This window comes from Cydia splendana, chromosome 21 (genome assembly GCF_910591565.1).
Source record: "Cydia splendana chromosome 21, ilCydSple1.2, whole genome shotgun sequence".
NCBI lineage: Eukaryota > Metazoa > Arthropoda > Insecta > Lepidoptera > Tortricidae > Cydia > Cydia splendana.
Window position 1 is genome coordinate 15,616,478 of NC_085980.1, and position 27,903 is coordinate 15,644,380.

The 27,903-nt window shown below is 50.0% G+C and overlaps 1 protein-coding gene across 1 annotated transcript; it reads right to left on the reverse strand.

Moving 5' to 3' along the window:
• Positions 1-24,890: 24,890 nt before the first annotated feature.
• LOC134801375 (uncharacterized) lies at positions 24,891-27,343 on the reverse strand. Its single transcript, XM_063773915.1, has 2 exons — positions 25,916-27,343; positions 24,891-24,983 (listed from the first exon to the last, which is right to left on the reverse strand). The coding sequence occupies exons 1-2, from the start codon at positions 27,341-27,343 to the stop codon at positions 24,891-24,893; spliced, it is 1,521 nt and encodes a 506-aa protein (XP_063629985.1).
• Between the last annotated feature and the right edge of the window lie 560 nt (positions 27,344-27,903).

A 27,903-nucleotide genomic window follows, 5' to 3' on the forward strand; every position in this document is an offset into this window, starting at 1 on the left:
TTCAATTACCTGCCTGTAGATGGTGTTCACATTTCCAGCGTGAATCCCCCAAGTTGGCTTAATATAGATACAGAGCTTCTTGTATATGGACTGTGCCTTTTTGATGATATATTCACTGTGGTCAACAAAAGTTAGGTGTTCATCTATTATCACGCCTAGTAGTTTAAATTTAGTGTCAAATTTTATGTTTATACCATTCATTTGGACCTTTGCAGCCTTGGCCTTGGGGGTTGGTGTAAGCATTTTAGTTTTCTGGGGTCCAAAAGCTAATTTGTTATCAATGCCCCATTTATATACTCCTTCGAGCACTGAATTGGCGTTACGCTCTAACTGCATGAGGTCTTCCCCAGTACATATAAGCAACACATCGTCAGCGTAGGCCTGCATGTAATTTCCCGGTGGCAGACTCTGAACTAGTAGCGAATCAATTATCGTATTCCAAAAGATGGGTCCAAGGACTGACCCTTGGACGCAACCTCTGGTCTGTGCTTTACTTATCGATGCGTCTGCATAATTAAGGGTTACAGTGCGATTAGTCAGATAGCTCTGTATGATGTGATATATGTTTGCAGGACATTTTGTTTGTTTTAGCCGTTTTAACAGGGCTGGCCACCAGGCATGATCAAACGCTCCTTGAATGTCCAGTGATATGACCAGTACCAGCTTCTTTTCTGCCTTAGCCTCCCTGATAATATTTATTGCTTTATGCAGTGCATCAGTGGTTGAGCGTTGCTCCTTAAAACCGTACTGATGATCACTGCATGCAGAAGTCTTTTGCATGTGGTATGTTAGACGTTTCGCTATTAATTTTTCTAGTATTTTACCGAAAACGTTTATCAGTCCAATAGGCCGATAGGAAGATATACAGTTATAATTGTCTTTATTAGGTTTAGGTATTGTTTTTATGTAGGCGCATTTCCAGGCAGTGGGAAAGTAATTAGTCGTAAGGCATCTATTATATATTTTAGTAATTAATTCGGGATATATGTCTGTGAAATGTTTGCAGATATCTGCGGTTAAATGGTCTAAGCCTGGAGCTTTTTTAGATGACATATATTTAATTGCTTCTTTAATTTCAGCGATAGTAAATGGCTTTTCATTATTATCTACGTATTGGTTGTTGTTAACTTGAGTGTATTTTCGGACCAGAGTGTGGCAGGGTGTGTCTTCACTTGGGTCGTCATCGGGGAAGAATTTGGTGGTAAGTTTCTCCGCTGTGTCAATCGCAGTAGTTGTGTAACGGTCTCCTTCAATTCTTAACGTAGCAGGCGGTAGCGGCGGGGGTTTGCATTTAAGGAGCCTATTAGTGACTGACCAGACGTCGTCTTTCCCTTGCTTATTGCAGAACTCTCTGAAGGCTTTGGTGGATGTATCTCGCATTTTTTGGGCGTATTCATCACGGGCCTCATTGAGTTCCGCAATAATCCCAGTCAAGTCCTTATTTCCCCTCTTCAAATCCTGTAATCGGTGGTGCAAATGTATTACCTTTTTCTTTAGTATAGTCAGTTCTGGGGTCCACCAAGGTATTCTTGTTAAAGGCGTATTTCTCCTAAAAACATTGTTACATGTATTAGTAATGACATTGGTTATGCAGCTTATATATGTATCTAATTGATTAGGGTTTAAGTTATCAATGTCAGTAGTGTCATAGCCAGATGTAGTTATATTTTCTTTTAAGATGGTTTCGAATTCATTCCAATCGGCCTGACTAGTGTTATATTTAAAAGTGGTTGTAGATGTTTTCTTTTTGACCTTATTACTGTTAAGATTTATTTTAAATTGGATGGCATGGTGATCTGAGGAGGGTGTGATAGCATGGTTAACTTTCCATTCTTCAATTTTATCTGCGAAAGTTGCAGAAACCAGAGTTAGATCGATCACTGATGTTCTTATTCTGCTATGTGTTGTTGCTTCAAAAGTCGGTTCTGCGCCGAAGTTGCATGTAACAAAGTCGTTATTTAGAGCAATGTCATAAATAAGCCTGCCTCTGTCATTGTTCTTCACTGAGCCCCATGATGTGTGCCACCCATTAAAGTCACCACAGACAATATGCATTTGGTTTTTATAAAGTTGAATGATGTTTTCCAAATTCTTCAATGTATGTAAGGGATCTTCTTTAGGCTCTACATATACAGATGTTAGATATATTTTTTGGTTGTTCCTCAGGCATAACTGTATGGTGACTAAGTTTGTGGTTATATGCTGCGTCATTGCAAGGCATGTACCCAGTTTACGTTTTACTGCAATACATGCCTTGGTTGGATTGGTGCTTGTCATGTCGGATTGTTGAAATAGGTCATAATCAGTTACTGGTTTCATTTTAGTGCCTCTACCAACGTATGGTTCAGTGATAAAAATTATGTCGTATTTGTCCTCTAATGCGCATCGTACTATTTCCTCAGAAGCATGCTGATTACGGGCTAAGTTTGCTTGCACAACAGAAAGGGTGTTATTATCACATGCAAGTCTAGGTGTATTAAAACCACGGAGCATATTAGGTCGTCCAGTGTCATTCTGTGAATTATTTAATCTTTGATGTTGCATCTGGCTGCCCTTAGCAATACTGGACCGATAGCCGAGCTATCCGGTCCCACTTCTGCCATTCTGGGCAGTCAGTGCTATACGCTGGATGATCGTGTACTACGCCCTGTTTTTTACAGTTGGCGCAGCAGGGTGATGCGTTCGGCCTTTGTGGACAACTGCGTGTGTCATGATCTAGAGTGCAGTAGCCGCAGACGTTTTTGTTTAGGCAGTTTGGTGCCCTGTGGCCGTACTCCTGGCATCGGAAACATTGTACAATGGGTGAGTGATCATACACCGGTATAATCTGGTACCCAATTCGGATCTTACGGTCTTTGAGAGTGGCCCACATTGAGGGGCTAACTTCGATGACCAAATTATTGGTCGCGGTGGTTCTACCCCTATTTCGTCGAACAACTCTGACCTGCCGTTCTACCTGTGGGATATTACCTATCAGACTCTCATTTTGTTTCACTACGGCCTCTGCCACTTTCTCATTTGTTACATCAGGTGTAACACCTATGAGTCGTAGCAGGGGTTTACGCAGTTGTGGAATAGTCACTGTGAGTCTCTCGGTGTGCGTTTTCACAGCTTTGGCGTACTTTGCGCGGTCCTTTTCTGAGTTGCATATTACGGCAACTTTCTGTTGTTTAGTGACACGAACATTGTTAACTTCTATGCCCATCTCCACAACATCAACCTTATTTTTTATCTCCTTTACTATTTCCTCTCCGTTATGTCTGGGATCAATTGACTCTATCATTACGGTGTATCTCGCCCGGGTGGTAGAGTCAATTGGCCCAGGTGCAGTTTCCGTACGTAGCCCCTGCGCGCGCCTCCTCCTATCTTTCTTTGAGAGGACCGGAGTGAAATCTCCCTCTCCATCCTCTACCATAATCTCATCATTAAAATTGGATGTGACGGGGCATTGCTTCTGACTTGAAGTACGACTTCTGTCTGTGTGTTCGTGTTTGCGGAGATTATGTAAAATTGTTTTTATCTCTCCAAGTTCTTGTTGAACGGTGTCTTTGATGAGTTGGGCCATTTCTGTTCTTTTCGGCAGCTCACAAAGTCTTTGTGAAATGCCGGTCAGGGACTCTGTAACTCCAGTCATGCATGTCTTGTTCAGCCCTTCACTGATTTCTGCACTTATGGGCGATATTGTTGTGTGACTATCTGACATTCTAAACTGAGTCCGTGCGGGTGGAGGACTTCTGGCCTCCTCGAGCACCTGCCTGATTTCTCTAATTTTTTTTGAGGGTTGCACATCGTATTTCAGGATGTGTCGACCTTTATCTAGGGCCTTTATTATTTCAAAGGATGCTCTGGTGATAGCGTCCTTGTTGGCTCTATTGACGCTTTTCTCCTCGTTAACCGCCTTTTCAGTAAATTTGGCTAAATGACCAACTACGGAGAAAAACGAGTCAATGTCGGTGATATCGGATGCATATGCACCGATTTCAACCACGTCTTCAGGCTTAAGTTTTTTAGAGGTCTTTACTTTAGCTTTGGTGGTCTGTGCCGGGTTTTGCGATTGCGTCTGATGCTGCGATTGCGTCTGAAGCTGCGACTGTGGCAGCGGCTGCGATTGTAGTTGCGATTGCAGCCGCTCCTGCTGCTGCGGTTTGGTCTGTATGTCTCGCAGATAAGCAAACACATCGTTCTGGCTGCGGTCAGACCGATCTTTCGGTGTCGTGGTTTCTTTATTTAAACTTACCGGTGTTTCTTGGCTGAGTTGAAGTGGCTCCATATCGCCGGAGCTGTCGATGTTAAAAGCGACCGCGGGCCTATGAGTGCTGGTGAGCTTTTTGTTTGTTTCTGTCGCTGTCGCTACTGCATGTCCAAGCGTGAATGTCGCGTCCATAACGTGAGTATTCAGCTTTGGCAGGTCCATATCAATGAGACTTACTTCGCTTGTATTCCCTACAGCGGGTTCTTGCTCATCGATGTGTTCAGGCTGAGTCTCCGATTGCTCCTGAGGAGCCTGCTGCTGGTTCTGAGAGGCCAGCGGCTGCCCCTGGTGAGCATCCTGCTGATGTTCCTGCTCATCATTGTGGTGCTCTGGTCTAGCAGAGCGCAGGCGGTTTTTAACTGGTGAACGGGGAACCATTTTCATTTATTAATATTTTCTAAAGTACGCAAGTAATCGCTATAAAACTTATAATATAAAATGCACAAATTAACTACTACCTACGATGCTAATTTCTGATTTTAAGAGCAATGAATGGCAAAAAAATAAAGAAATTATGATTAAATTATAATATTAGGTGAAGGGTTGATTTTAAAGGACAGCAAAGAGTTTACGAGAAAAGTGTATAGAAACGAAATTGAAAAACAAAAAGATCTATCACATAAAATAATAAAAAGAGAAATCTACCAGGTAGAAATAAAGAAAAATGTATTTAAAGTGGATTGCCGCTATAATTCCTGCAGGCACCGTAAAATAACCAAGAAATTATGAAATAAAACTATAAAGTGGTATAGAAGCTACTATTTATTATTAAACTGTTTTAATGAAATACCAAAGCGCAATTTTATAAAGAAAGAAAATTATAAAAAAAATGAAAAACGGCTGAGAATTGAATTTTTGAAAATTTGAGAAATTTGAAAAACACTAAAAATTTAATATCTCCGTAACCAGAAGGGCTCAGGAGATAAGAGTAGTACCAAAAAATAGGGCTTAGTAAGCTTTAAAAGTGTATTGAGTTTCAGAATTTTAAGATGAGTTTCGTTGAACAAACAATTGGAAAGTGTGAAAAAGTTAGGTCAGAAGACGACGGAAGTGAACTTAGAAGTTATTAGAAAAACTATAAGAGATACAAAGTTGTTTATAGTACAAAAATAGACGACAAAAATTAACTTTACTTAATGAAATATAAATTTGAAATATCTATTGGGTGGATTCAGAAATATTAATATAAATGTAGATTGCCTGTAGGTTTTTGGCAGGTGCAATTAAAAAGTGAAGAAAGTTGGATATTTCTATGTGATGTTGTATGAGAATAGACTACTTTTAGGATAAAATTATTTAGGAAAGATGAAAAACGATTTTTAGGAGTAGAAAAAATGTTAAAAAGTGGAAAGATGGCCGAGTTATGAATTTTTGAAAGAGTGAGATTTTGAAAAGAAGGATAAATTTGAATATTTACGGAACTAGAGGGACTATAAAAATAAGTGGGGTATCAAAAAATCGGGCTCAATGAGTACTAAAATTGTGCCAAAAATCAATTAATTCGGGTAGTATTTGGTCACTTTTAAAAGGGTTGGTTAGGTTAGGTTAGGTTAGGTTAGGTTAGGTTAGGTTAGGTTAGGTTAGGTTCCACGGACCTGCTCGGGTGTCCGAGTGGGCGGGGAGGTGAACCCCGACGTGGCGCGTCCCCAGGTGGTGGATAGGGGTAAGCCCCGTCTCGTCATCGAGCCGGGGTAGGACGTAGTCCCGCGAACCAAACACCGGGGGGGAATTGGGGGGGCTTTCTGCCCGAGAATGGCTCTCCACGCGTCCCTCTGAATAAGCAGACGGCGCAGTGGATGAGCAGATGAGAATGTTATGTGGTGTCAATCGGGTCACTGTTTTGCGCGCGAGAGTCCGGGGGCTCTCCCCCCGTAGGCGCTGGAGGGGACTGGATGGGCCCCTGACGCGTCATGGATGTGTGTGGTAGCCAGTTTGGGGAGCCTTCTGCTCTTCTGACATTGCCTAGCTGTCTGGAAGGATTGTGCATTGGGCTTCTGTGAAACCCAATTGCAGATCCATCTCTCCGGGCGGGTCGGCGGTGTTAGCGGATCGGGAGGCTCACGCGTCGGATGCCGCGCGTATCTGTTGCGCGTCTGGGGGGGCTGTTGGCCTCCAATGGCGGCTGCGGGGGACATATTCCGGATCTTCGCCCGCGGAGCAGTTCTTGCCTTGGTTGATACCCTGAGGAGTGGCTGCGTAGCTATGCCAGTGTTCCCCAGGGCTATGCCGAATAGGGCTTCCCATATCGGACAGGCCGGGGATGAAGGGCCAGACTACCGAGATAAATGGCGGGTGGCTCCACGTGTCCCTCTGAGTAGCAGAGGGCACAGTGTGAGCCGCAAGGTCCCTGTTGGGACGCTGATGGGACCCATTAGGAATTCCCTCTGGCCGGGGGAGGAGTGGGAGTGGCTTCGGCTACTAAGCGCGGCGGATCCGTCTCGGAGTCTGCAGACGGACGTTGGCCTTGGCCATCGTCGGGCAACCCGTAACCCACACTGAGTGGGCCGGGGATTCCGCTCACTGAGAGGGAAATCACGTGGAAGAAAACCACTATAAAAATCACCCCAATCCCAAGGTGTGTCTGACGTGCCGACGGGATGCGTGGCTGGAGGGAGTCCAGTCACAAGCGTCAGGGAGGGGCATACCTCCTTAAAAATAGCAAACCAAAAATGAGTGGAAACGAAAATGGAGAACTACCCCAGGAGGTTCCAATCCTCCATGTCGCCACAGGACGGGCAAGCGCCCGTGCTGTGGCGCCATGCCGCCTTCCGTATTCTGGGGGGGCAAACCACTCTAGATTCCAAAACGACGACACTGGCAAATACTTCATGGACACCGATTTGCAGAGTAATTTGGTTTTGAGGCTGCAAGGAGGGGGTGATGGGGAGGATGGTGGTCCGGCAGAGGCGGAAGCTTCCACCAGGCCCCCCAAAGATGGGTTCCGGTCACTTCGGGATGCCCAGGGGCGCCTTGTGCGCCATGTTGAAGACGTGCCTCCGGGGACGGCGGTGGACTCTGCACGCTCTCCACCCGAACCAGCTAGAGTGCTTAGTGAGAGACGTAAAGCCGTAGTGCGACTGGAACGCATTACAGAAAGGGTCCCCTGTCTTGGCAGGGAGGAGTTCTTCTCCCCCAGGACAATAGATGCGGATGACCTCCCTGGGCACGGAGCATTTTTCTCTCCGATGCCAACCGATGGGGAAAACGCCGAATCCGACGCTTCGATAACTGCCCAATTGTCCGAGGGACGGAAGAGGCAGCGAAGCAGCGGCAGTGACACAGGAGCATCGCCGAGCGGCGAGGCTTCCGATCTCGCGGAGCGAGGAAAGTCCGCCTCGGGACCTTCCAAGCGAGGAAGAGGCCGCCGACCAACCACGGCACGCTATGCAGGGCTGACCAAGGAGAAGGCTGAGCTCCTGGAGCTGAAGCAACAGGAGCTCGAGCGGCAGGCCGAAGAGGACCTGAGGGCCGCGTCCAAAAAATTGACATTAAGACGGCTTGCCCGCCATCCGGAATCATTCGGGACGACAAGTGGGTCAGACGATGAAGACCGCACAGCCCTGGCCCTGAACCAGCAGGTACATGATAGTCTGGGGCTTATTAAGGACGTGGCCACCAAGTCCAAAAACCTAAAGGGCACGTACCAGCGTATCCTGAAGGAGGCTATGGCTGCGATCCGGGAAGCAGTCGGCGAGTTGAGGGGCCGGACTGTCTCCGATGAGACGAGGAGGCTCGCCGCCGAAAACGCTCGCCTAAAGGCGGAAATGGCCGAGCTCCGTAAGGAGATGGGCGACCTGCGTGCTGGCCTTGGGCAGCGCCTCGAAGGGACGCGCCAAGAGACGGCGACACCACCTGCTCGGGAGCAAGGCGACTTGGAGCGCAACATCGTTGCCAAGGTGAGTGCCATGATGGGTGCAAGGTTAAGCGCCTTGGAGGAGAGACTGCTCCCACAGGAACCTACCCAGGCGTCGACTGCTCCCACACCTTCCAAAGCAGGAAGCTCTCCCCCCGGTCGCACCCCAGCTCCTACCAACCCATCGGGTGCGAAGCGGGCCGCGAAGAAGAAGAAAAAGAAGGAGGGGCCCAAAAAGCCTCCTACGAGTGTTCCTGGTCCCGCTTCCCAAGTCCAGCAGCCTCGGCTGCAGACACCAGTGCCAGCCTCTGAAGAGGGTTGGACGACTGTGGTCAAGCGGGGTAAAAACAAAAAGAAGACTTCCGCTGGAGCGGCGACGACTGCGAAGCCACAACAGCCGGCGGCACCGCGGAAAGCGCAAGAAGGGAAGGGTCGCAGGAAGGCCAAGGTGACACTGCGCGCCCCGCGTTCTGCGGCCGTAGTCCTCACCCTGCAGATGGGAGCAGAAGAGAGAGGCGTCACCTACGGAACGGTGATTACGGAGGCCAAGTCCAAAATCTCCCTAGACGGGCTCGGTATCACCGGTCTGAGGTTCCGTAGGGCAGTGACAGGGGCGGCAATCTTGGAGATCCCGGGCCCAGTCACCACCAGTGGCGACAAAGCAGACTCCCTTGCTGCCAAGCTGAGGGAGACGCTTAATGAGGCCGACGTCCGTATCGCTAGGCCGGTCAAATGCGCGGAGATGCGCATTTCCGGCCTGGATGACTCGGTCGCAGAAGAAGAGCTCGCCGCTGCCGTGGCGAAAGCTGGAGGGTGTGCCCTAGAGGCAGTGAATGTTGGCCGGATCTCCCGAACACCAACAGGCCTGGGTACAGCGTGGGTTCGCTGCCCCGTAGCAGCCGCCAAGAAAGTGGCTGAGGGGCGACTCCTCGTCGGCTGGGCTTCGGCAAACGTGCAGCTGCTGGAGTCCCGACCCCTGAGGTGCTACCGCTGCCTGGTGCCTGGCCATGTTAGGAAGGGGTGCACCTCAGAAATCGACCGCAGCGACCAATGTTACCGCTGCGGTCAATCCGGTCACCGGGCCAGGGACTGCACCGCCGCGCCCCACTGCACTCTGTGCGCTGCAGCGGACAAACCTGCCGACCACAGTGCCGGCAGCAGTACCTGCACAACGGGGGCTAAAGCCCCGAAACGCGCGTCCCGGAAGGTGGCCGGCCAACCAGTCACCCCTGGAGCATCAAAGCCTCCGGCTGCACAAGAGGGCCCGATTAACAATGCGTCAAAATGACGACGTCAGTTAATCGGGTCCTCCAGGCGAACATAAACCACTGCGCCGGGGCTCAAGATCTCCTCCTGCAGTCCATGGCGCAATGGTCGATAGATGTCGCCGTGGTCGCCGAGCCGTACTATGTCCCTCCCAGCCACAACTGGGCTGCGGACCTGAACGGCTTAGTGGCCATTATAACAAAGGCAGGGGCAGCGGGCATACCGCCCCCTTCCACCTTGTCGAGAGGTCAAGGCTATGTGGCTGTCCTCTGGGGCGAAATCACCCTGATTGGGGTATATTTCTCCCCCAACCGAAGAGTCTCCGAGTTTGAAGCCTTCCTCGGCCAGCTAGCGGCTCTCGTCGGCCAGACCCAACCGCGCCAGGTAGTTGTCGCGGGTGATTTAAATGCCAAATCCAGGTCTTGGGGCTGTCCCGCAACAGATATTCGTGGAGATCTGTTAGAGGAGTGGGCGACGATGACCGGCATGTCGGTTCTGAATCGAGGGTCGGCCAGTACCTGCGTGCGCTGGCAGGGGGAGTCCATAGTGGACGTTACGTTCGCGACCCCGGCACTTGCGACCCGTGTCCGTGACTGGAGAGTGCTAGAGACGGTGGAGACACTATCAGACCATTTGTACATCCGGTTTGATGTCTCCACGTCCTCCGGAGACACTACAGACCCAGATCGTCGTCCGAATGGCCGTGCTGCGACTCCTTCCCCTCGCTGGGCACTGACCAGCCTAGATCGCGAAGCGGTAGAAATAGCGTCCCTCGTACAGGCCTGGTCAACTTCTCCTGGGCCTGTGGAGGTCGAGGAAGAGGCAGCCTGGTTTCGTGAAGCTATGTCACAAATTTGTGACGCAGGCATGTCACGAGCCAAGCCACGGCCTCCGAAGCGTCAAGTGTACTGGTGGTCTCGAGAAATCGAAGAACTTCGATCCCGCTCCAACAGGGCGAGACGCCAGTACACACGGTCCCGCCGACGAAGGCAGACCCGAGACGTTGAAGAAGAGACGCGGCTGTACAACGCCTACAGAGAGGCAGTCAAGGCGTTGCAGCTCTCCATCTGCGAGGCGAAAGCGAGCGCCAGAGCGGAGCTTCTCGAGACGCTAAACCGAGATCCATGGGGGAGGCCGTACAAGGCGGTCAGGGGCAAACTGCGCCCCTGGGCCCCCCCCTTGACGGAGAGTCTCGAGCCTCGACTGCTGGAGGTGGTTGTTTCCAACTTGTTCCCGAACAGACCGGAACACCAGCCCCCAGCAATGGCACCTCCTCATCAGCTCGTAGGGTACGAGGTTGCGGAAGTCGGGGTGCCTCCGGTAACGGAGGCAGAGCTAGATGCAGCCGTGCTGAGGCTTAAAGCTAAAAACACGGCACCTGGTCCAGATGGGATCCCAGGACGCGTCCTGGCTCTGGCGCTGCGGGCCCTGGGGGAGAGATTCCGCGGGCTACTGGACGCCTGTCTGCAGTCCGGCCGATTTCCGACCATCTGGAAAACCGGCCGGCTCGTCCTCCTTAAAAAAGATGGGCGTCCCGCGGACTCTCCATCAGCCTACCGTCCGATCGTGTTGCTCGACGAGGCTGACAAGCTCTTCGAGCGTATCATCTGCTGTCGCCTCGTCGAGCACCTCCGGGGAGTGGGACCTGACTTGTCCGAACATCAGTTTGGATTCCGAGAGGGCAGGTCGACCGTAGATGCGGTCGCGCGCATCAAAGCCCTCTCGGATGAGGCGGTTGACCACGGTGGGGTTCTGCTAGCGGTGTCCTTGGATATCGCCAATGCCTTTAACACCCTGCCGTGGTCGTGCATTAGGGAGGCGCTGAAACACCACAGAGTGCCCCCCTATTTGTGCCAAATTGTCGGGGCCTACCTTTCGGAGCGGTGCGTGGAGTATCCGGTCCGGGCCGGCGGGCTAACAAGGTGGGAGACATCGTGCGGTGTTCCACAGGGCTCGGTCTTAGGGCCGCTCCTGTGGAACATTGGGTACGACTGGGTGCTGCGGGGGGAGCTTCTCCCGGGGTCAAGTGTGACTTGTTATGCAGATGACACGCTAGTCACGTCCCGGGGGACCTCGTACCGGGAAGCAGCACGCCTCGCCACCGTGACGGTAGCACAGGTGGTGAGGCGCATAACGATGCTGGGTCTGGAGGTGGCGCTGCACAAGTCCGAGGCGCTCTGCTTCCACGCTGCCCGAAAGGCGCCACCTGAAGGATCCAGCATCGTCGTTGGTGGCACTCGAATCAAGGTAGAGTCCAACATGAAATATCTTGGACTCGTCCTTGATTCCCGGTGGAGCTTCCGCGAGCACTTTGTCCGCCTGACCCCCCGACTAATGGCAGCATCGGCCGCACTGAAGAGGCTGATGCCCAACATCGGGGGGCCGGAGGTTGCGAGCCGCCGTCTGTATATGGGGGTGGTGCGATCGATGGCCCTGTACGGGGCGCCGATCTGGGCGGTGAATCTGGCGGCCCGAAATGTCGCCCTGCTGAGGAAGGCTCAGAGGGCGATGGCCATCAGTGTTGTACGCGGGTACCGCACAATCTCGTACGATGCGGCTTGCTTATTAGCGGGAACGCCTCCCTGGGATCTGGAGGCGGAGGCCCAAGCGTCTTTGTACGAGTGGCGCAGAGACCTCCGGCTGCAGGAGTACCATCCAGCGCCCAGGGAAGTAGAGGCGCAGAAGCTCCTCGTCCGGCAGTCCATCGTCCTCCAATGGGAGGAACAACTAGCTGGACGCGAGGAAGGACACAGGACTGTCGAGGCGGTCCGGCCGGTTCTACAAAACTGGATGGAGATAGAGCGGGGCTCGTTAACCTTCCGTTTGGTGCAGGTGCTCACGGGTCATGGCTGTTTCGGGAGCTACCTGCACCGGTTCGCAAGACGGGAGGTGACGGCCGAGTGCCACCAGTGCAGCTGCGCCGAGGACACGGCGCAGCATACCCTGGAGGAATGCCCAGCCTGGGCGGGGCAGCGCCGTGATCTCGTGGCAGTGGTGGGGGACGACCTCTCCTTGCCAGCCATAGTTAAGACTATGACCGCCGACGAGAGGTCGTGGAAAGCGGTTCTCTCCTTCTGCGAGGATGTAATGTCGCAGAAGGAGGCAGCGGAGAGGGAACGGGAGGCTGACCCAGCCTCGCACCCGATCCGACGCAAGCGTGCAGGGGCCCGGAGGAGAGCGTATGCCCATCTCCTTCCCCCCACCTAGCGAGGTCTGGGCAGCGGCGCGGGGGCGTCGCTGCCCATTACATAGGCCTCGCAGAGAAGGCGCGCGTGGTATGCCCACGCGCCTTCTGAGGAGGCAGGGGTAGAAGTTCCTCACTAGCCCCCCCCAGAGAAGGACCCGCCGCATGTGGTAGTGGCGAGCGGCGCCGGCGTGGTCACGGTTGCGTACTTAAGAGAACCCGTGGCCACGCCCAATTGGCGGCGCGCAGGCATACCGTTGGTTTTTTAGTGGGTAGCGGCGCCTTTGCCGAGTCCCACATAACCCGTATTTCTCCCCCGGGTGTGTGGGCATGCATAAAGCATTTTTCCAACGAAAAAAAAAAAAAAAAAAAGGTTAGGTTAGGTTAGGTTAGGTTAGGTTAGGTTAGGTTAGGTTCCCCCCGCGGGTTGCTCACCTTGTCGTGGTGGAGGGGCTTAGTAACCGTGGCTTGGTCACCCACGGTGAAGCGAAGAGGCAACCAGGGCCGGCCTGTTTGAGGGTCGGGCTGGCCCGAGGAGGACGCTCCAAGTGGGCTTGTTAAGCCCGCTTGTGACGCGTTGGAGGTGGACCGTCGAGGAAGAGGAGTGTCGGTGCGGTGAGCCGTTCTCCCTATCCTCGGCGGCCGAGGTGGGATCGCAGGGGAAGACGCGTGATGGTATTACGATCGCCACTCGCCCTATCCCCTGCGAACTTGGCGGTGCCGTTCCGCTGTAGCGGCGTTGGTGGGGCTGCAGAGGAAGAGGAGTGTCGGTGTTACGATGTGCCGTTCTCCCTTTCCTCTGCAGCCGAATTGTGGTTTTGCGACAGAACCATAGACCTGATCTGTCGCCGGGCGCCGGAGAACTTTCTGGCGCCCGTGGCTTCCTTGTGGTGGGCTCGGGGGGGTCCGCTACAGTGCAGAACGGAGGCGGAGGAGGAAGGCGCGACGAACCATCTGGCGCGCCTAGCGTGAAGGGCCTTCGGGCATTTGCGAAGGAGCCGCTCGTGGGCGGCTGCCGCCGGTGGGGTCGCGGATGAGTACGCAAGCGTTCCTGTAACCCCACCAATAGGGCGGCGAGGCGGTATATGGGGGGTTTTTAGTGGGTATACCGTGGGCCTCATTAGCCTAGACGGGAGTCCCACATAACCACTCGGGTCACCCCCCGCACCCGGGTGGTATGCGGAATGCATTTTCCCCCCAAAAAAAAAAAAAAAAAAAAAAAAAAGGTTAGGTTAGGTTAGGTTAGGTTAGGTTAGGTTAGGTTAGGTTAGGTTAGGTTAGGTTAGGTTAGGTTGGGGCGCTACGGACAGGAAACCTCCAAGTGGGCCAGGTCCCTTCTCATTCCTCTTGATCCGAGTGATCTGGGGGTAAGGGAAGGGTACCTGGACGGTGCGCCCCGGGGGCAACGGTAAGTAATTTCTTGGTTTTTCAAGTTATTGCTTACCGGTGCTGCCAATGTCCTGTCGTGGGGGGGGGGGGTCTCTCCACAGGTTCTCTGTCCAGCAGAGGTCCTTGTGGATGAGTCCGGGGGGTGGGTAAACCTCTTTAGAGGGACCGTTTTCGGTCAAGTAGGTGGCGGTGGCCGGCAAGGCTGCTATGGGTTTGGCGGTCTTTTTGGGCTGTCCAGGCCAAATTTGGGTCTTACCTCTTTTGAGGACTTTTGTCGACTTATTGGTCTGGGGGGACTGGGTGGTCTTTGGGCCGTCCAAAATGAGGGGGGTCGCTCCAGAAATGGTTGTGACGGGTGCGGCGCTGTGCCAAGAGCATTCGACATATAGTCGACGCCGGACCAACCGTTGCTCGTGTCGGGGTCGTAGTCATGTTTTGCGGCTTCGGACAAGCACCGGGGGCCTTGCCTTAATCGGCTGGGCTGCGAGGAAGAAAACCTCAATAAAAAATCACTCCTAATCCTAAGCGGCGGAGCACCGCGAGAGGATGCATGGCTGAAGTGGAGTCAGTCGCTAGTGCTTCCCCCGTTAGTGTACCGGCCGACACTCTAACGGGATACGCTAAGGCTTATCCAGGTGCAGGGGGCACCGCTTGGATGGACCACTTATATCCCCCATACTCGTGGGAACTGTATGGAAACTAAAAACTTAAAAATCAAATTTAAAAGCGTAGAAGGGAAGCCCAAAATAAAGGGCACAAAGGTAGAAAAGCGCAGCCGGAAATTGAAGGAGAGCGGCGCTGAAAAAATGGCGGAAAGCGTGGCAGATATGCTCGCAAGTGCTGACGAGAGTGACCAGTCAGACTGCACTCTGAGAACGGTCAGGTCGAGGTCGAACTCGAGCTCCTCTGCAGGGACCAATAAGCGGAGATTTTGGGCCGGTGTTAGCGCAAAAAGAGCCAGTGGAGGGGCAAACGAGCCTCTGTTAGATGACTGGGAGGCATTGGGCTCCCCTGAGCCAGAAGGTCAAGAGGAAAAGATCAAGCGCTCAAGGGGACGCCCACCTACGACAGGCCAATACGTTGGTCTTGCAGCGGCAAAGAGAGCCCTCAACGAGGCCAAACGAGAGGCTCTCGAGATTGAGGCGGAGTTGGACATTGCAAGCCAGGCAAAAGTGGCAAGACGACTGCGGGAAAGTTTTTCCAAGTCACCCTCAGTCTGTGAAGACGTGAATGAGAAGTCTGCGGTAGACCTCTCCAAGTTGGTGGCGGACCACGTGAAGATTATCGAGAACGTGGCCTCATCATCAAAGAATCTGAAGGGAACCTATGTGCGGGCCCTTAAACAGGCGGCAGAAACTATCGCGAAAGCGTTTGATAGTTTAAGCGAGCGCTCGATCTCAGACGAGACTCGCCAACTGCAGGCGGCGAATAGTCGCCTGCAAGCAGAGATGGCCAGCCTCCGCGGGGAACTGGCCCAACTTAAGGCAGAAGTAGAGCGAGGGAGGCGGAGGGAGAGTCCTGTGCGGGAGGTTCTGCCCTCCGGACCAAGCGAGGACGCAGACATGCCAGACACGATGACGTTGGATACGCTACCGGTCCCGAAGGAAAAGTTGCCGTCGCGCATTAGCCAACCGTCGATCGACCTGACGCCCGCTCTCTTGGACGAGGAATTAACGCGTGCAGTGGCTCTCCAGGTGGGAGCGATTGTAAGCGCACGTCTGGACGGACTAGAAGCCGAGGGTCGTCTGCTGCCGGCTAAGCAATTGCGACCGGCATTGGCAGCAGACAATAAGAAGCAGGCTGCAACATCCACAGCTTCTTCTGCGGCGAGAGCAACTGCTGGCCCCAGTGGGAAAAAAGTGATAGATGCCACCAAAAAGCCACAGTCTGCTCCAGCTCCTGGAGCTACAAAAAAGGCCAACAAAACGGCTAAAAAGAAGGGAGGTGGGACTTCAAACCAGTCAGCAAAGGAGTCCCCCACACCCCGCTCGCTGCCTCCTGCCCCCGCCACTATGAAAGAGGGCTGGAATGTGGTTGCGAGCAAGGGAAACAAGCGGAAGACGGCACAGCGTGTGGCTCCGCCGCAGCAAACAGAAAAAGCAAAAGCCGCAAAGCTGAAAGCGCCACGATCTGCAGCCGTCGTGCTTACCCTACAACCGGAAGCTGCAAAAAAAGGCGTCACATACAAAGATGTGATTGCGGAGGCTAGGACCAAGGTCCAACTAACGGACATGGACATCCCTGGGGGACTGCGCTTCCGGCGAGCGGCTACCGGAGCGTGCATTCTTGAGGTCCCTGGAGCATCCAGCGGGGAAAAGGCTGACAAACTAGCTGAAGCGATCCAACAGCAGATTGGCGCGGAGAAAGTACGGGTGTCTAGGCCAACTAAAACCGTTGACATTCGCGTCACTGGCTTGGACGAGTCGGTGTCCGCAGAAGAGGTGGTCGCGGCGGTGACACGAACTGGAGAATGTACCGTTGACATGGTGAAGGCCGGAGAAATACGCCAGGGTTTCTCAGGGCTCGGAACAGTGTGGGTTCAATGTCCCATCGCGGCTGCAAAGAAGATAGTGACTGGGGGTCGCCTACTAGTAGGATGGGTCTCTGCGCAAGTGAAGCTGCTAGAGAAGAGGCCTTTACGATGCTTCCGGTGCTTTAGAAATGGGCATGTAAGGGCGCAATGTCAGGCGGAAACGGACCGATCTGAAAGCTGTTTCCAGTGTGGCAAAGAGGGTCACAAAGCGGCACAATGCACTGCCGCGCCACACTGTGCCGAGTGTGCGGCAGCCGGCAAGCCGTCGGAGCACAGAATAAGCAGCAAGGCGTGCACTGCGCCCAAAACTGCCGGAAAAAGTAGGAAGACCAAAGCTGCTGATGGCCCCCAGGCCCCCTCGCAGCCGGTCAAGTCGCCCGCCATGGAACAGGTCGCGACGGAGGCGGTTCAAAATATGGCCGTCGATTAAATGGCAACCATCGAATTTTTACAGGGGAACCTCAACCACGATGCCAAGGCCCAGGACCTCTTCCACCAGAGCATGGCACAGTGGTCGATCAACATTGCGATAGTAGCGGAGCCCTATAAAGTCCCCGACAGAATCGACTGGGCCGGGGATCTGGACGGAACCGTGGCCATAGCTACGCGGAGCGCTGCCGGCTCCAATCCATTCAAGAGCGTTATAAAAGGTCACGGCTGCGTCGCAGCGGTCTGTGGGGATTTGGCGGTAGTCGGAGTATACTTCTCTCCAAACAAAACTCTGGCTGAATTTGAGAGCTTTCTTGTTGAGGTCGGTGCTCTTGTTGGTCGGCTGCATCCCACCCCGGTCATCGTGGCTGGCGATTTTAACGCAAAACATGCAGCGTGGGGATCCCCAGTGACGGATCCACGGGGACGTACTCTTTTGGAGTGGGCAATTGCCGCCAACCTGGCAGTAGCAAATAAAGGAACGGCAAACACGTGCGTGCGCCAAGGGGGTGGCTCTATTGTAGACATCACGTTTACGAACGCCGCACTGGCACGCCGTGTTCAGGGATGGGAGGTCCTGGTGGATGTCGAGACTCTGTCAGATCACCGTTACATCCGGTTCGGTGTCTCTGTACTCCCTAGGCTCTCTCTCCCAAGACGGCATGACCCGGTCGAAAACTACCCACGCTGGGTACTGAAAAAACTCGACCGAGAAGCCCTAGAGTTGGCGGCCATGGTACAAACATGGACAACAGAACCGGAAGAGTTGGTTGATGTCGAGGCGGAAGCTGAATGGTTCCGCAACTGCATGACGGAAGTCTGCGACGCGGCCATGCCCCGAGTCAAGGCCTTCTCTCCCCGACGCTCCGTGTACTGGTGGTCTCCAGATCTTGCGCAGTTGCGCGAGGAGTGCGTGCTCACGAGACGCCAGTACACGCGACAACGGAGTCGACAGTACAGAGACGAAGAAACAGAAGTGGCCCTGTACATGAAATATAAGGAGGCCAAAGCGGCACTAAAAGCCGCCATTGCACAAGCCATAGACCGGTCACGAGAGGAGTTTCTGGAGACTCTGAACAGGGATCCGTGGGGGAGGCCGTACAAGCTTGTTAGGCAGAAGCTTCGGCCTTGGGCCCCCCCGCTGACGCAGAGTCTTCAACCTCAGCTACTGGACGACGTAGTTACGGCTCTATTTCCGCACAGACCTCGGCAATGTCCACCGCCCATGGCTCCACCTAGGGCAACAGAGAGGCAGCGGGAAGGAGAAATGCAGGCGCCCCCTGTCACCGAGGGAGAGCTGGGAGCAGCGGTTTTGAGACTACGGGCCAAAAACACAGCACCCGGATTGGACGGGATCCCAGGTCGAGCCTGGGTCTTAGCCATGGAGGTCCTTGAGCCAAGGCTACGTCGATTTTTCAGCGCATGTCTTGAGCAGGGTCGCTTTCCTGACTCCTGGAAAATTGGTCGGTTGGTACTCTTGAGGAAAGAAGGTCGTCCTGCGGATTCACCGTCGGCCTACCGGCCCATCGTGTTGCTTGATGAGGTGGGCAAGCTCTTTGAGCGGATTATTGCGAACCGTCTTATCAAGCACTTAATGACGGAAGGGCCGGACCTGGCTGATTGCCAGTACGGATTCCGCAGGGGTCGCTCAACAGTCCACGCGATCTTGCGGGTAAAGAAACTGGCGGAGGATGCAGTGTCCCAGGGTGAGGTCGTCTTGGCAGTGTCATTAGACATTGCCAACGCCTTTAACACTCTCCCCTGGGATTGCATAAATGAGGCGCTGTTATACCACCAAGTGCCCCACCATCTCAGCCGAATAGTGAAGGCCTACCTGCTGCGGCGGTTCGTTGCCTTCCCCGGGCAGCATGAGTGGGGGCGTCGGGAAATGGTGTGCGGTGTTCCACAGGGGTCAGTGTTGGGGCCACTCCTGTGGAGCATCGGATATGATTGGGTGTTACGGGGAGCACTTCTGCGCGGGGTCGACCTGGTGTGTTACGCCGACGACACACTTGTGACGGCGCGGGGGGCCTCATTCAGAGAAGCCGCTATTCTAGCCACGGCGGCCGTAGCCCATACAGTAGACAAAATAAGACGGCTAGGTCTAGAGGTCGCCTTGAACAAATCGGAGGCTATCTGCTTTCACGGGCCCAGGAGGACGCCTCCGCCCGGGGCTCATATAATCGTGGGAGGCGTGCAGATTGCCATCAAGCCTACCATGCGGTATTTGGGCATCACCCTAGACAGCCGTTGGTCTTTTCAGGCCCACTTCGAGCGGCTGACTCCGAAGTTGCTGGGTGCGGCTGGTGCGCTCGGACGCCTGCTCCCGAATATAGGGGGGCCGAAAAGTTCATGCCGGCGTCTGTACTCGGGAGTCGTACGCTCCATAGCCCTGTACGGAGCCCCAGTCTGGGCCGGCGGTCTTACTGGCAAGAACGTCACCCAAATGCGCCAAGCGCAACGGGTGATGGCAATAAGATCTATACGGGGCTACGGGACAATTTCCGGCGAAGCTGCATGCGTGCTGGCTGGATCCCTGCCATGGGACTTGGACGCGAGAGCCCTTGCGTCAGTTTTCTTCTGGCGCGAGGAGGCGCGGGCCCGGGATTTCTGGCCAGCACCGCGCGAGATTGAGGCCAAACGAGAAGAGCTCTCTCGCGAGGCAATTGAAGAGTGGGTGAACCGGCTCGAGCGACCAAGTGCGGGAGTCCGGACAATTGCGGCGATCCGACCGGTCATGTCCCAGTGGCTAGAACGACCGCACGGTGCTCTCACCTTCCGGCTTGTGCAGATTCTCTCGGGGCATGGCTGCTTCGGGAGATATCTGCACAAAATTGCCGGCAGAGAACCAACGGAGGAGTGCCACGAATGTGGCGCAGCAATCGACACCGCACAACACACACTGGAGGAGTGCCCAGTGTGGGGGCCGGAGCGAGACGACCTGATTGCAAAAGTGGGGCCGGACCTGTCGCTGCCGGCCGTGGTCAAGGCCATGGTAGACAGCGAAGGTTCATGGCAAGCGGTTAAGACCTTCTGCGAAGACGTTCTTCAGCAGAAGGAAATGGCGGAACGCGCCAGAGAGTCCGACCCAATGGCCGACCAACGGCGCCGCAAGCGTGCTCGACGCAGACGGCTCGCACATGACCGCCGCCTGCCTCCGTAGGTTGACCGCAGGATGACAGGCACGGGGACGCCTGTCATCCGCCAAACACGTGGTCCCTGAGAGGGTGACCGTACTTGATACGGTCCACAGAAACGAGGCCATCAAGGGCCTCCGGAGGCGATGGTCCGCCAACACGGACCGGTGCTGGTGGTGCTGTAGAAGTAAAGCGCGAGCGTTCCTACAGCCCACCGTTACAGCACAATGGCGGCAGACGGGGGGGTTGTTTAGTGGGTAGACTTGGGTCTCATTAGCCCAAGGAGTCCCACATAACCACTCGGGTCCGTCCCCGCACCCGAGTGGTATGCGTAATTGCATTTTTCCCCTCCTCAACAAAAAAAAAAAAAAAAAAAAAAAAGGTTAGGTTAGGTTAGTTTTTTTTTTTTTTTTTTTTGCGGTGAGGGAGAAAATACTCATGTATACCGCCGGCCCGTACCGACGGTTATGTCCGACTCAGCTGGGTATGGTGCCCAGCCGCCTACGCACTAAAAACTCCCCCACTTCATGTTGAGTGTAATGTGTTTTTATTAGATGTGTGTTGAGTGTAACTGGAGGGTTTGTTTGATTTTAATATTGGGATAACTGGCCCTCGCTAGAAATACGGGCGACCAGCTATCCTAAAATGAAGTTTTGGGGGGACAAGTTCTGCCGCCCGACCGCCCGCCCCATGACGAAGTACAATGAGTGCGGGCGGCCGCCCGGCCACTGTCCCCCTGCAAGAGATTGGATATTACTAAGCGAGTAATTTCAATTGATAAGTTAGTGTTCATGTGATAAAGAAAAAGATGCATAGATAGTTTTAAGGGGGAGCGCTAAGTGCCGACCGACCACCCGCCTCACAACAGTCAGTGAGTGCGGGTGGCCGTTCGGCCACCGCCCCCTTGCAAGAGATTAGAGAGTTTAATTCTAAGCTTTTGACAAAATTAGTGTTTATATGTTACATATGTGATGAACAATTAACTGCAATATTTATCAGCGTAAGCCACTCAATATTACAGTTCTCATGCAAAGCAAAATGGTGTAATAATAATAGTAGTTTCAATAACAAAGATATTTTACAGATAGGATACACTAAAGTTACAAGTGTTGTCGTCAATAAGCTATTACCACAAAAGAGTTAATGTTACAAACTTATATAATTCGTTAAAGATTAAAGTTAAATTTGAGTGAAATTTTAATATGTTAAATATTAATTAGATTGATAATCAATGCGCGATTTTATTCTCTGTAACATAGATCGCATTCGGGGGCAAAAAGTTGATGTTGCGCTATGTGCTGTGTTTAGCTTGTATTGGTCCTCAGTTACTTGTTTATTAAATGCATCACAATTGTGGCACTTTGTTTTGGTGTGATCTTTTTGGTTCGGGCATGATTTATATTCATGGTCAGACGATGCGCAATGTGAACAGATGGTTGTGGTAGCCTTACAATGCTTTCGCGTATGGCCATACTGCATGCACTTAAAACAATGTAAGATAGGTACGTGCTCCTCTGCATGCACCCGTTGGTGATCTATGTTGATTTTACCTAGTTGAATAAAGGCCTTAAAAGTGGATGGCGTCGTCATGAGTACAGCATTATACAAACGAGGATTTTTGTTGCCTTTTTTATAGTGGAGTGAAATCTTATTGCTTTCATTAATTACATTTTTGAGCGGTTGATTTTGACTTATTATAATGTCAACAAGATCCTTTGTTGGAACATCTCCGGATATACCCTTTAAAGTAATCATGGGGCGAAGTGACTTTGAAGCTTCAGCGGCAACCTCCGCATTGACGTCGTTAGTCTTAGATAACGCAATGTCACGCTGTTCTTTTGTGTTAAATTCAATACGGACTTTGCCATTCGATATGAACTTTGTAGCGGTTGGGGCAAAGTCCGTATCACGAAAGGAGACCACTTTTCTCCATGTCTGTAAAGTTTCGGCAGCACCTTCGCCGGCCTTCTTAGAAGTGATGACAATCGCTGGATTCGTGGTCATCTGTATAGGTTCCGAAGATACAGCAGCAGGCGCCTGTATTGCGGACCTACCCGTCACGGTAGCGTATGTAGTTTTAGTCGATGCTGTAGTGGGGTTTTCGGTCAACGAACGTATATCACGCTTGAGAGACAAAATTTCCTTCTTTATTAGGTTGGCTGTGTCATTTTTTATATTATTCATAAGCGTTTCAATATTAGGTGGTGTTAACGGCAGCGGCACCCGCAGCGGTGGTGGCGATGGCGGTGATGTTAGCAGCTGCTGTGCGGGCATGAAGTCCGTCTGCGTTTGGATGGTGCGGTTATCTTTGCGAGTTGTAGTGGTTAGGTTATTGTTATTATTGGTGACGTTATCAGTTGTGATTGTAGTATTAGCTAAGCCGCTGCACTTCTCTATATGCTCTTTGGCCCAATAACTTGATATGGATGATATTTTTCTTCCCGAAGTGTGTATATTCTTCTTGTTCTCGACCGTAACGCTTTTGTGCGAGCGATCGGAAATAAGATTCCTGTTAATATTTAGGATTTCCGCCTCAATTTTGCGCAGATAGTCCTCAACGCTATCTTTAATTTCCACTATGAGATCACGAGGCGCTAAGACATTCGTTTGCGTTTCTTTCTCTCTTGTCAGTATGTTTATATTTACATCGAGAGAGTCAAAATTAATCAAATCATTTGTAGTATAAGATGTCTCAAGCAATTGGGCCGAGCCACCGTTCTTTGTCGCCGGCTGCAGCAGCGGCGACGGCGGCAGCAGCGGCGACAGTGAAGGCTGATCTTGCAGTGTGACATTAGGGTCTGTTTGAACTCCTTTCGACGAACGGTCAGTAGGTGTAGGAGTTTGTGTTAAGATGCCCCGGATTTGTGCGCGCATCTGCTTTGCATAACTCGCAAATATAGATGGGATATTTTTGGCGGCGATCTTAATTTGCCTCTTGTTCTCAACAGTTATACTGCGGTGGGTTGTCGTAGTTTCGAGGTTTTCGAGTATCTGTTTAGATTCGAACTCAAGATCGCCAGCGAGCTCGTCGAGCAATCCAAGCACCGGATGGATGTTAGTGTCACGCATAGGCGACGGTGAACGTTCTCGCTGGGCAGGTGTGCCCGGCGGTGTGGTGAAGAGATTGTCAAACTGCTCTGACATGTTGAGGCTATTTACACTTTCGCTACTCATTTTCTAATGTAATTATATATATCGAGAAATAAGAAAATTACAAAATAGGTTAAATTTTAAGAAAAATATTAATTTTAATGCAACGAAGAGTTTTTAAGAAAGGGTTATAAAAAGAAAATGTTAAAAACAAAAAGATCTATCAAATGAATTTAAAACAAGAGAAATCTGCCGTGTGGAAATGAAGATAAATAAGTTTTAGAATGATTGCTATTATGGTTTTTGCAGGCACCGCTAGATTTCGAAGAAATTATTAAATTAAACTATGAAGATGTAAGGAACTATTTAATTGTATAACACTATTTTATAGATATAATAAAGACAAATTTTTATGTGAAGTAAAACTATGAAAAACTTGAAAAATGAGTGAGTTATGAATTTTTTAAAATTAGGAAAGTTTAAGGATCACTAAAAATTTAATATCTCCGTAACCAAACAAAATACGAGGATGGAAATGATACCCAAAAATAGAGCTTAATGAGCTTTAAATATGTACTAAGTTTCAAAATTTTTAAATAAAATTTGTTTAACAAACTATTAAAAAGTGTGGTAAAGTTAGGTCAGAAGACGACGGAAGTTAACTTCGAAGTTATTCAAAAAACTGTAGGAGATACTAGGTTCACTTATATAACAAAAATGAATGAATAAAATTTACTTTACTTAATGAAATAAAAACTAGAAAAATCTATTGGGTGGGTTCAAAGATATTAGTAAAAATGTAGATTGCCTGTAGCTTTTTGGCAGGTGCAAATAAAAAGTGAAGAAAATTGAATATTTTTATGTGAAGTTGTATGAGAATATATTATTTTTAGTATTGAATTATTTAGAAATAACAAAGAGAGATTTTTAGAAAAGGAAAAAATATTAAAAAGTGGAAAGATGACTGAGTTACGATTTTTTGAAGAAGTGAGATTTTGAAAAGAAGTAAAAATTTGAATATCTACGGAACTAGGAGGACTATGAAAATAAGTATAGTATCAAAAAATCGGGCTCGTTGAGTACTAAAATTGTGCCAAAAATCAATTTATTCGAGTAGTGTTTGGTTTGGTTTTTGGTGGGTTGGTTAGGTTAGGTTAGGTTAGGTTAGGTTAGGTTAGGTTAGGTTAGGTTTTTTTTTTTTTTTTTTTTTTTTTTTTTTATACATGGTCCTCCAACATGATCGGAGACTTTGATTGCTATTCTACTCATTCATACTAGTTCTCGCATTTTCTACTGCTCGTACTTTCATTCTTCATACTATTCTTTCTTTCATACATCTTCTTTTGCATCTGGTCTGGGTGGGATGCCCAGCTATGTTATCTATCTATCTACCTTAAGGTTTTAATGACGTGGGTATTTTTTATTTCAATAAAAGACAGGGATGCCAATCGTGCTTACAAGTGATGGCTTCTGTTTACATTTATTACGTTTTCTTATATTTTTCTATATTTACATTTTATTTCTTATATTATGCCTTAAGTCTACGTTCACGGTAAAACATGTTCTTAACTACGTCGTGTTACTATTTTTCTCTTTTATTTCTATATGTTTATTACATTATACTTATTATAATTTATAAACATATTTTACTTACACCGTTTTATTTCTTTGTATTACTGTTTGGGCAATTTTTTCGCAGTATTTTAAAAACTTTGTTTTATCTTGACTTTGCATAATTTCCTGTATATTGGTTAGCGTCATGTTTTGTCCAATACTCTGTTCCAGGTCGAATCGTTCTCTTGTATGGGCTGGGCATTCGAGCAATATATGTGGGACAGTTTCTTTTGCTTCTGGATCACAAATGCATGATGGGCTCCCTTTACACTTAAAACGGTTTAAGTATTCCGAGAACCCACCATGCCCCGTCATTATTTGTGTCCTTACATACGATATACTTAGCTTTCTTACTGTCCTGTATGCCGCAACCGCGCTTGGGAAAAATATCTTTGTTATCGACGCTGTGTCACTGTTTATGTACCTTTTATTCCATTCGTCCAGCGTATCCAATCGAATGCTCCGCTTGACAAAGGATACCGGGTACAGGTCATATTCTGGTTTTTGTTTGGAGTCTAAAGCGGCCTCCTTCGGTTAGGTTAGGTTAGGTTAGGTTTTTTTTTTTTTTTTTTTTTTTTTTTTTTTTTTTTTTTTTTTTTTTTCATGCTCCTCCAACATGATCGGAGTCTTTTTGTTTCCTTGGTACTCTTTCATTCCAGTTCTCTCTTTTATGCCTCTCGTACTTTTATTCTACATACTTGTTCTTTCTTTCATTCTTCATCTTTTATACTTATATGGGTGGGATTCCCATCTATCTCTATCCTACTTGTATTTCTTTTATTTACCGGGAAAGGAGTTGTACACAGGGTTTTTCTTTATTTGGTAGTTCATTGTATACATGCATTTTTACATCTACATTTCTTTACATATGAGTTTACTTATTTTGTGCTGTTTTACATGCTTAACTTTTTCTTAATACTATGTTATGGTCACAATTTGTATATAATCATTATATGCTATTGTGATCCTATTTCTACTTGTTACTATTTATTACCTTAATTGCTATATTTTTACAATATTCTAAGAACTTTTGTCTAATTGCATCGTTTTTGACAATATCTTGTAAGTACTGAGTCTTTATTTGTATGCCTAGTTCTATCTCTGTGTTTAATTTGTTTATTCCGTACCGCGGGCAATCTGTTAGTATGTGTACTACGCTCTGGCTCACCTGGGGATCACAGGTACATGCCGGGTTGTCCTTACACTTGAACCTGTTCAGGTATTCGGAGAACCCGCCATGTCCCGTCAGCACCTGTACCAGAACATGGTCCAGTTGTATTTTCTTAATAATACGATTTGCCTCTATGGCATCTGGGAAGAAGATTTTCGTGGTTGAAGCGGTCTCGCCTTGATGGTAACGCTGGTTCCATTCTTCAAGTGACTCTAATCGTATTTGCCTTTTTGCGTATGAGACTGGGCACCTGTCATAATTTGGCTTTGTTTTTAATTTGAGGGCAGCTTCCTTGGCGAGGACGTCCGCTCTTTCGTTTCCTTCCAACCCGGCATGGGCTTTGATCCAAAATAACTCAGTTATTTTGCCCATTGTTCCTAAATCATTTAGGTTGCTTCTTATTTGGACTGCTAGGGGATGGAGGGAAACGTTATTCACGACTGTCTCAAGGGCGGATCTTGAGTCGCAATATATGCTGCAGTTTGGGATCGGGCTTTGGAGGGCCTGTGTTGTTGCCTCCAGAAGTGCCAGCAGTTCAGCTTGGTAGACAGTGCAGAAATGGTCTAACTTTAGTTTCTTGGTTTTGGTCTCCGTACCGTTTCTCCATACTGAGACTGCTGCTCCGACCTTGCCTTCTAATTTGCTGCCATCCGTATATATTTTGAGGCCTTCTGAGTTGTGCTCCTCTAGTTGTGCCCGGTCTGCCACACAAGTAAATTGTAATTCTGTCATTTTTGCGGGATGAGGCGTGTTTTCATATGGAATCAATTTCTCAATCTCTCTATCTCCGACCGCTTGCCGGGCGTAGCCTTTCTTTATACAATAAAGTGAGGCTGCTTCTCGGACTCTAATATCCAGTGGAAGCAACCCTGCAAGCAGAAGGGCTGAGTTAAGTGAGACCGTTCTGTATGCCTTAATTATCTTCTGTGCAAATCCTCGCTGCACCGCATCCAGCTGCTTTCTCACACATATTTTATTTGTTGCAGGTGCCCATGCGCTAGCTGCGTACATAATCACCGGTTCGATTACTGCCGTGTAGATTGTTCGTGTTATTTCTGGTCCCAGGCCCCAGTGGATTTTTGCTGCCCGAGCTAGCTGCTTGTAGATTCCAAGAGCCTTTTGACAGACATTTGTTGCGTGTGTGTTAAAAGTCAACTTATCGTCCACTGTGAGACCCAGGATCTTAATCTCGCGGGAGAGTCCGATGCTGACCCCTCCCATGCTCAGTCGTGGGGAGTCATACTTCATTTTGTTTGTCACTACCATTGCTTGGGTTTTGTGGGGGGCAAAGTTGAGTTTGTTTCTGACACCCCACGCCCGAACATGCGCTAGGGCAGCATCTGCCTCTCTTTGAATCCCCTGTGCTGTATCCCCTGAGAAAACCATCACCACATCATCGGCGAACGCCTGTACGTGGTGTCCCATCCCTTCGAGTTCCTTCAACAGGGGATCCAGCAGGAGATTCCAGAAGGTTGGTCCGCCTATCGAACCCTGTATGCAGCCTTTATTTGTCTGTTTTGGGTATTCTGTTCCGGCGTATCTTACTACTACCTTCCTTTCGGATAGGTTAGGTTAGGTTAGGTTAGGTTAGGTTAGGTTAGGTTAGGTTAGGTTAGGTTAGGTTAGGTTAGGTTAGGTTAGGTTAGGTTAGGTTAGGTTAGGTTAGGTTAGGTTAGGTTAGGTTAGGTTAGGTTAGGTTAGGTTAGGTTAGGTTAGGTTAGGTTAGGTTAGGTTAGGTTAGGTTAGGTTAGGTTAGGTTAGGTTAGGTTAGGTTAGGTTAGGTTAGGTTAGGTTAGGTTAGGTTAGGTTAGGTTAGGTTAGGTTAGGTTAGGTTAGGTTAGGTTAGGTTAGGTTAGGTTAGGTTAGGTTAGGTTAGGTTAGGTTAGGTTAGGTTAGGTTAGGTTAGGTTAGGTTAGGTTAGGTTAGGTTAGGTTAGGTTAGGTTAGGTTAGGTTAGGTTAGGTTAGGTTAGGTTAGGTTAGGTTA

Bases quoted from the DNA above. Each gene is read 5' to 3' on its own strand.
- LOC134801375 (XM_063773915.1), bottom strand. From the start codon at position 27,343: ATGGGACACCACGTACAGGCGTTCGCCGATGATGTGGTGATGGTTTTC. The intron at 24,984-25,915 runs GTGAGCCAGAGC...TTTGTGATCCAG, and splicing joins CATGTACCTGTGATCCCCAG to AAGCAAAAGAAACTGTCCCA.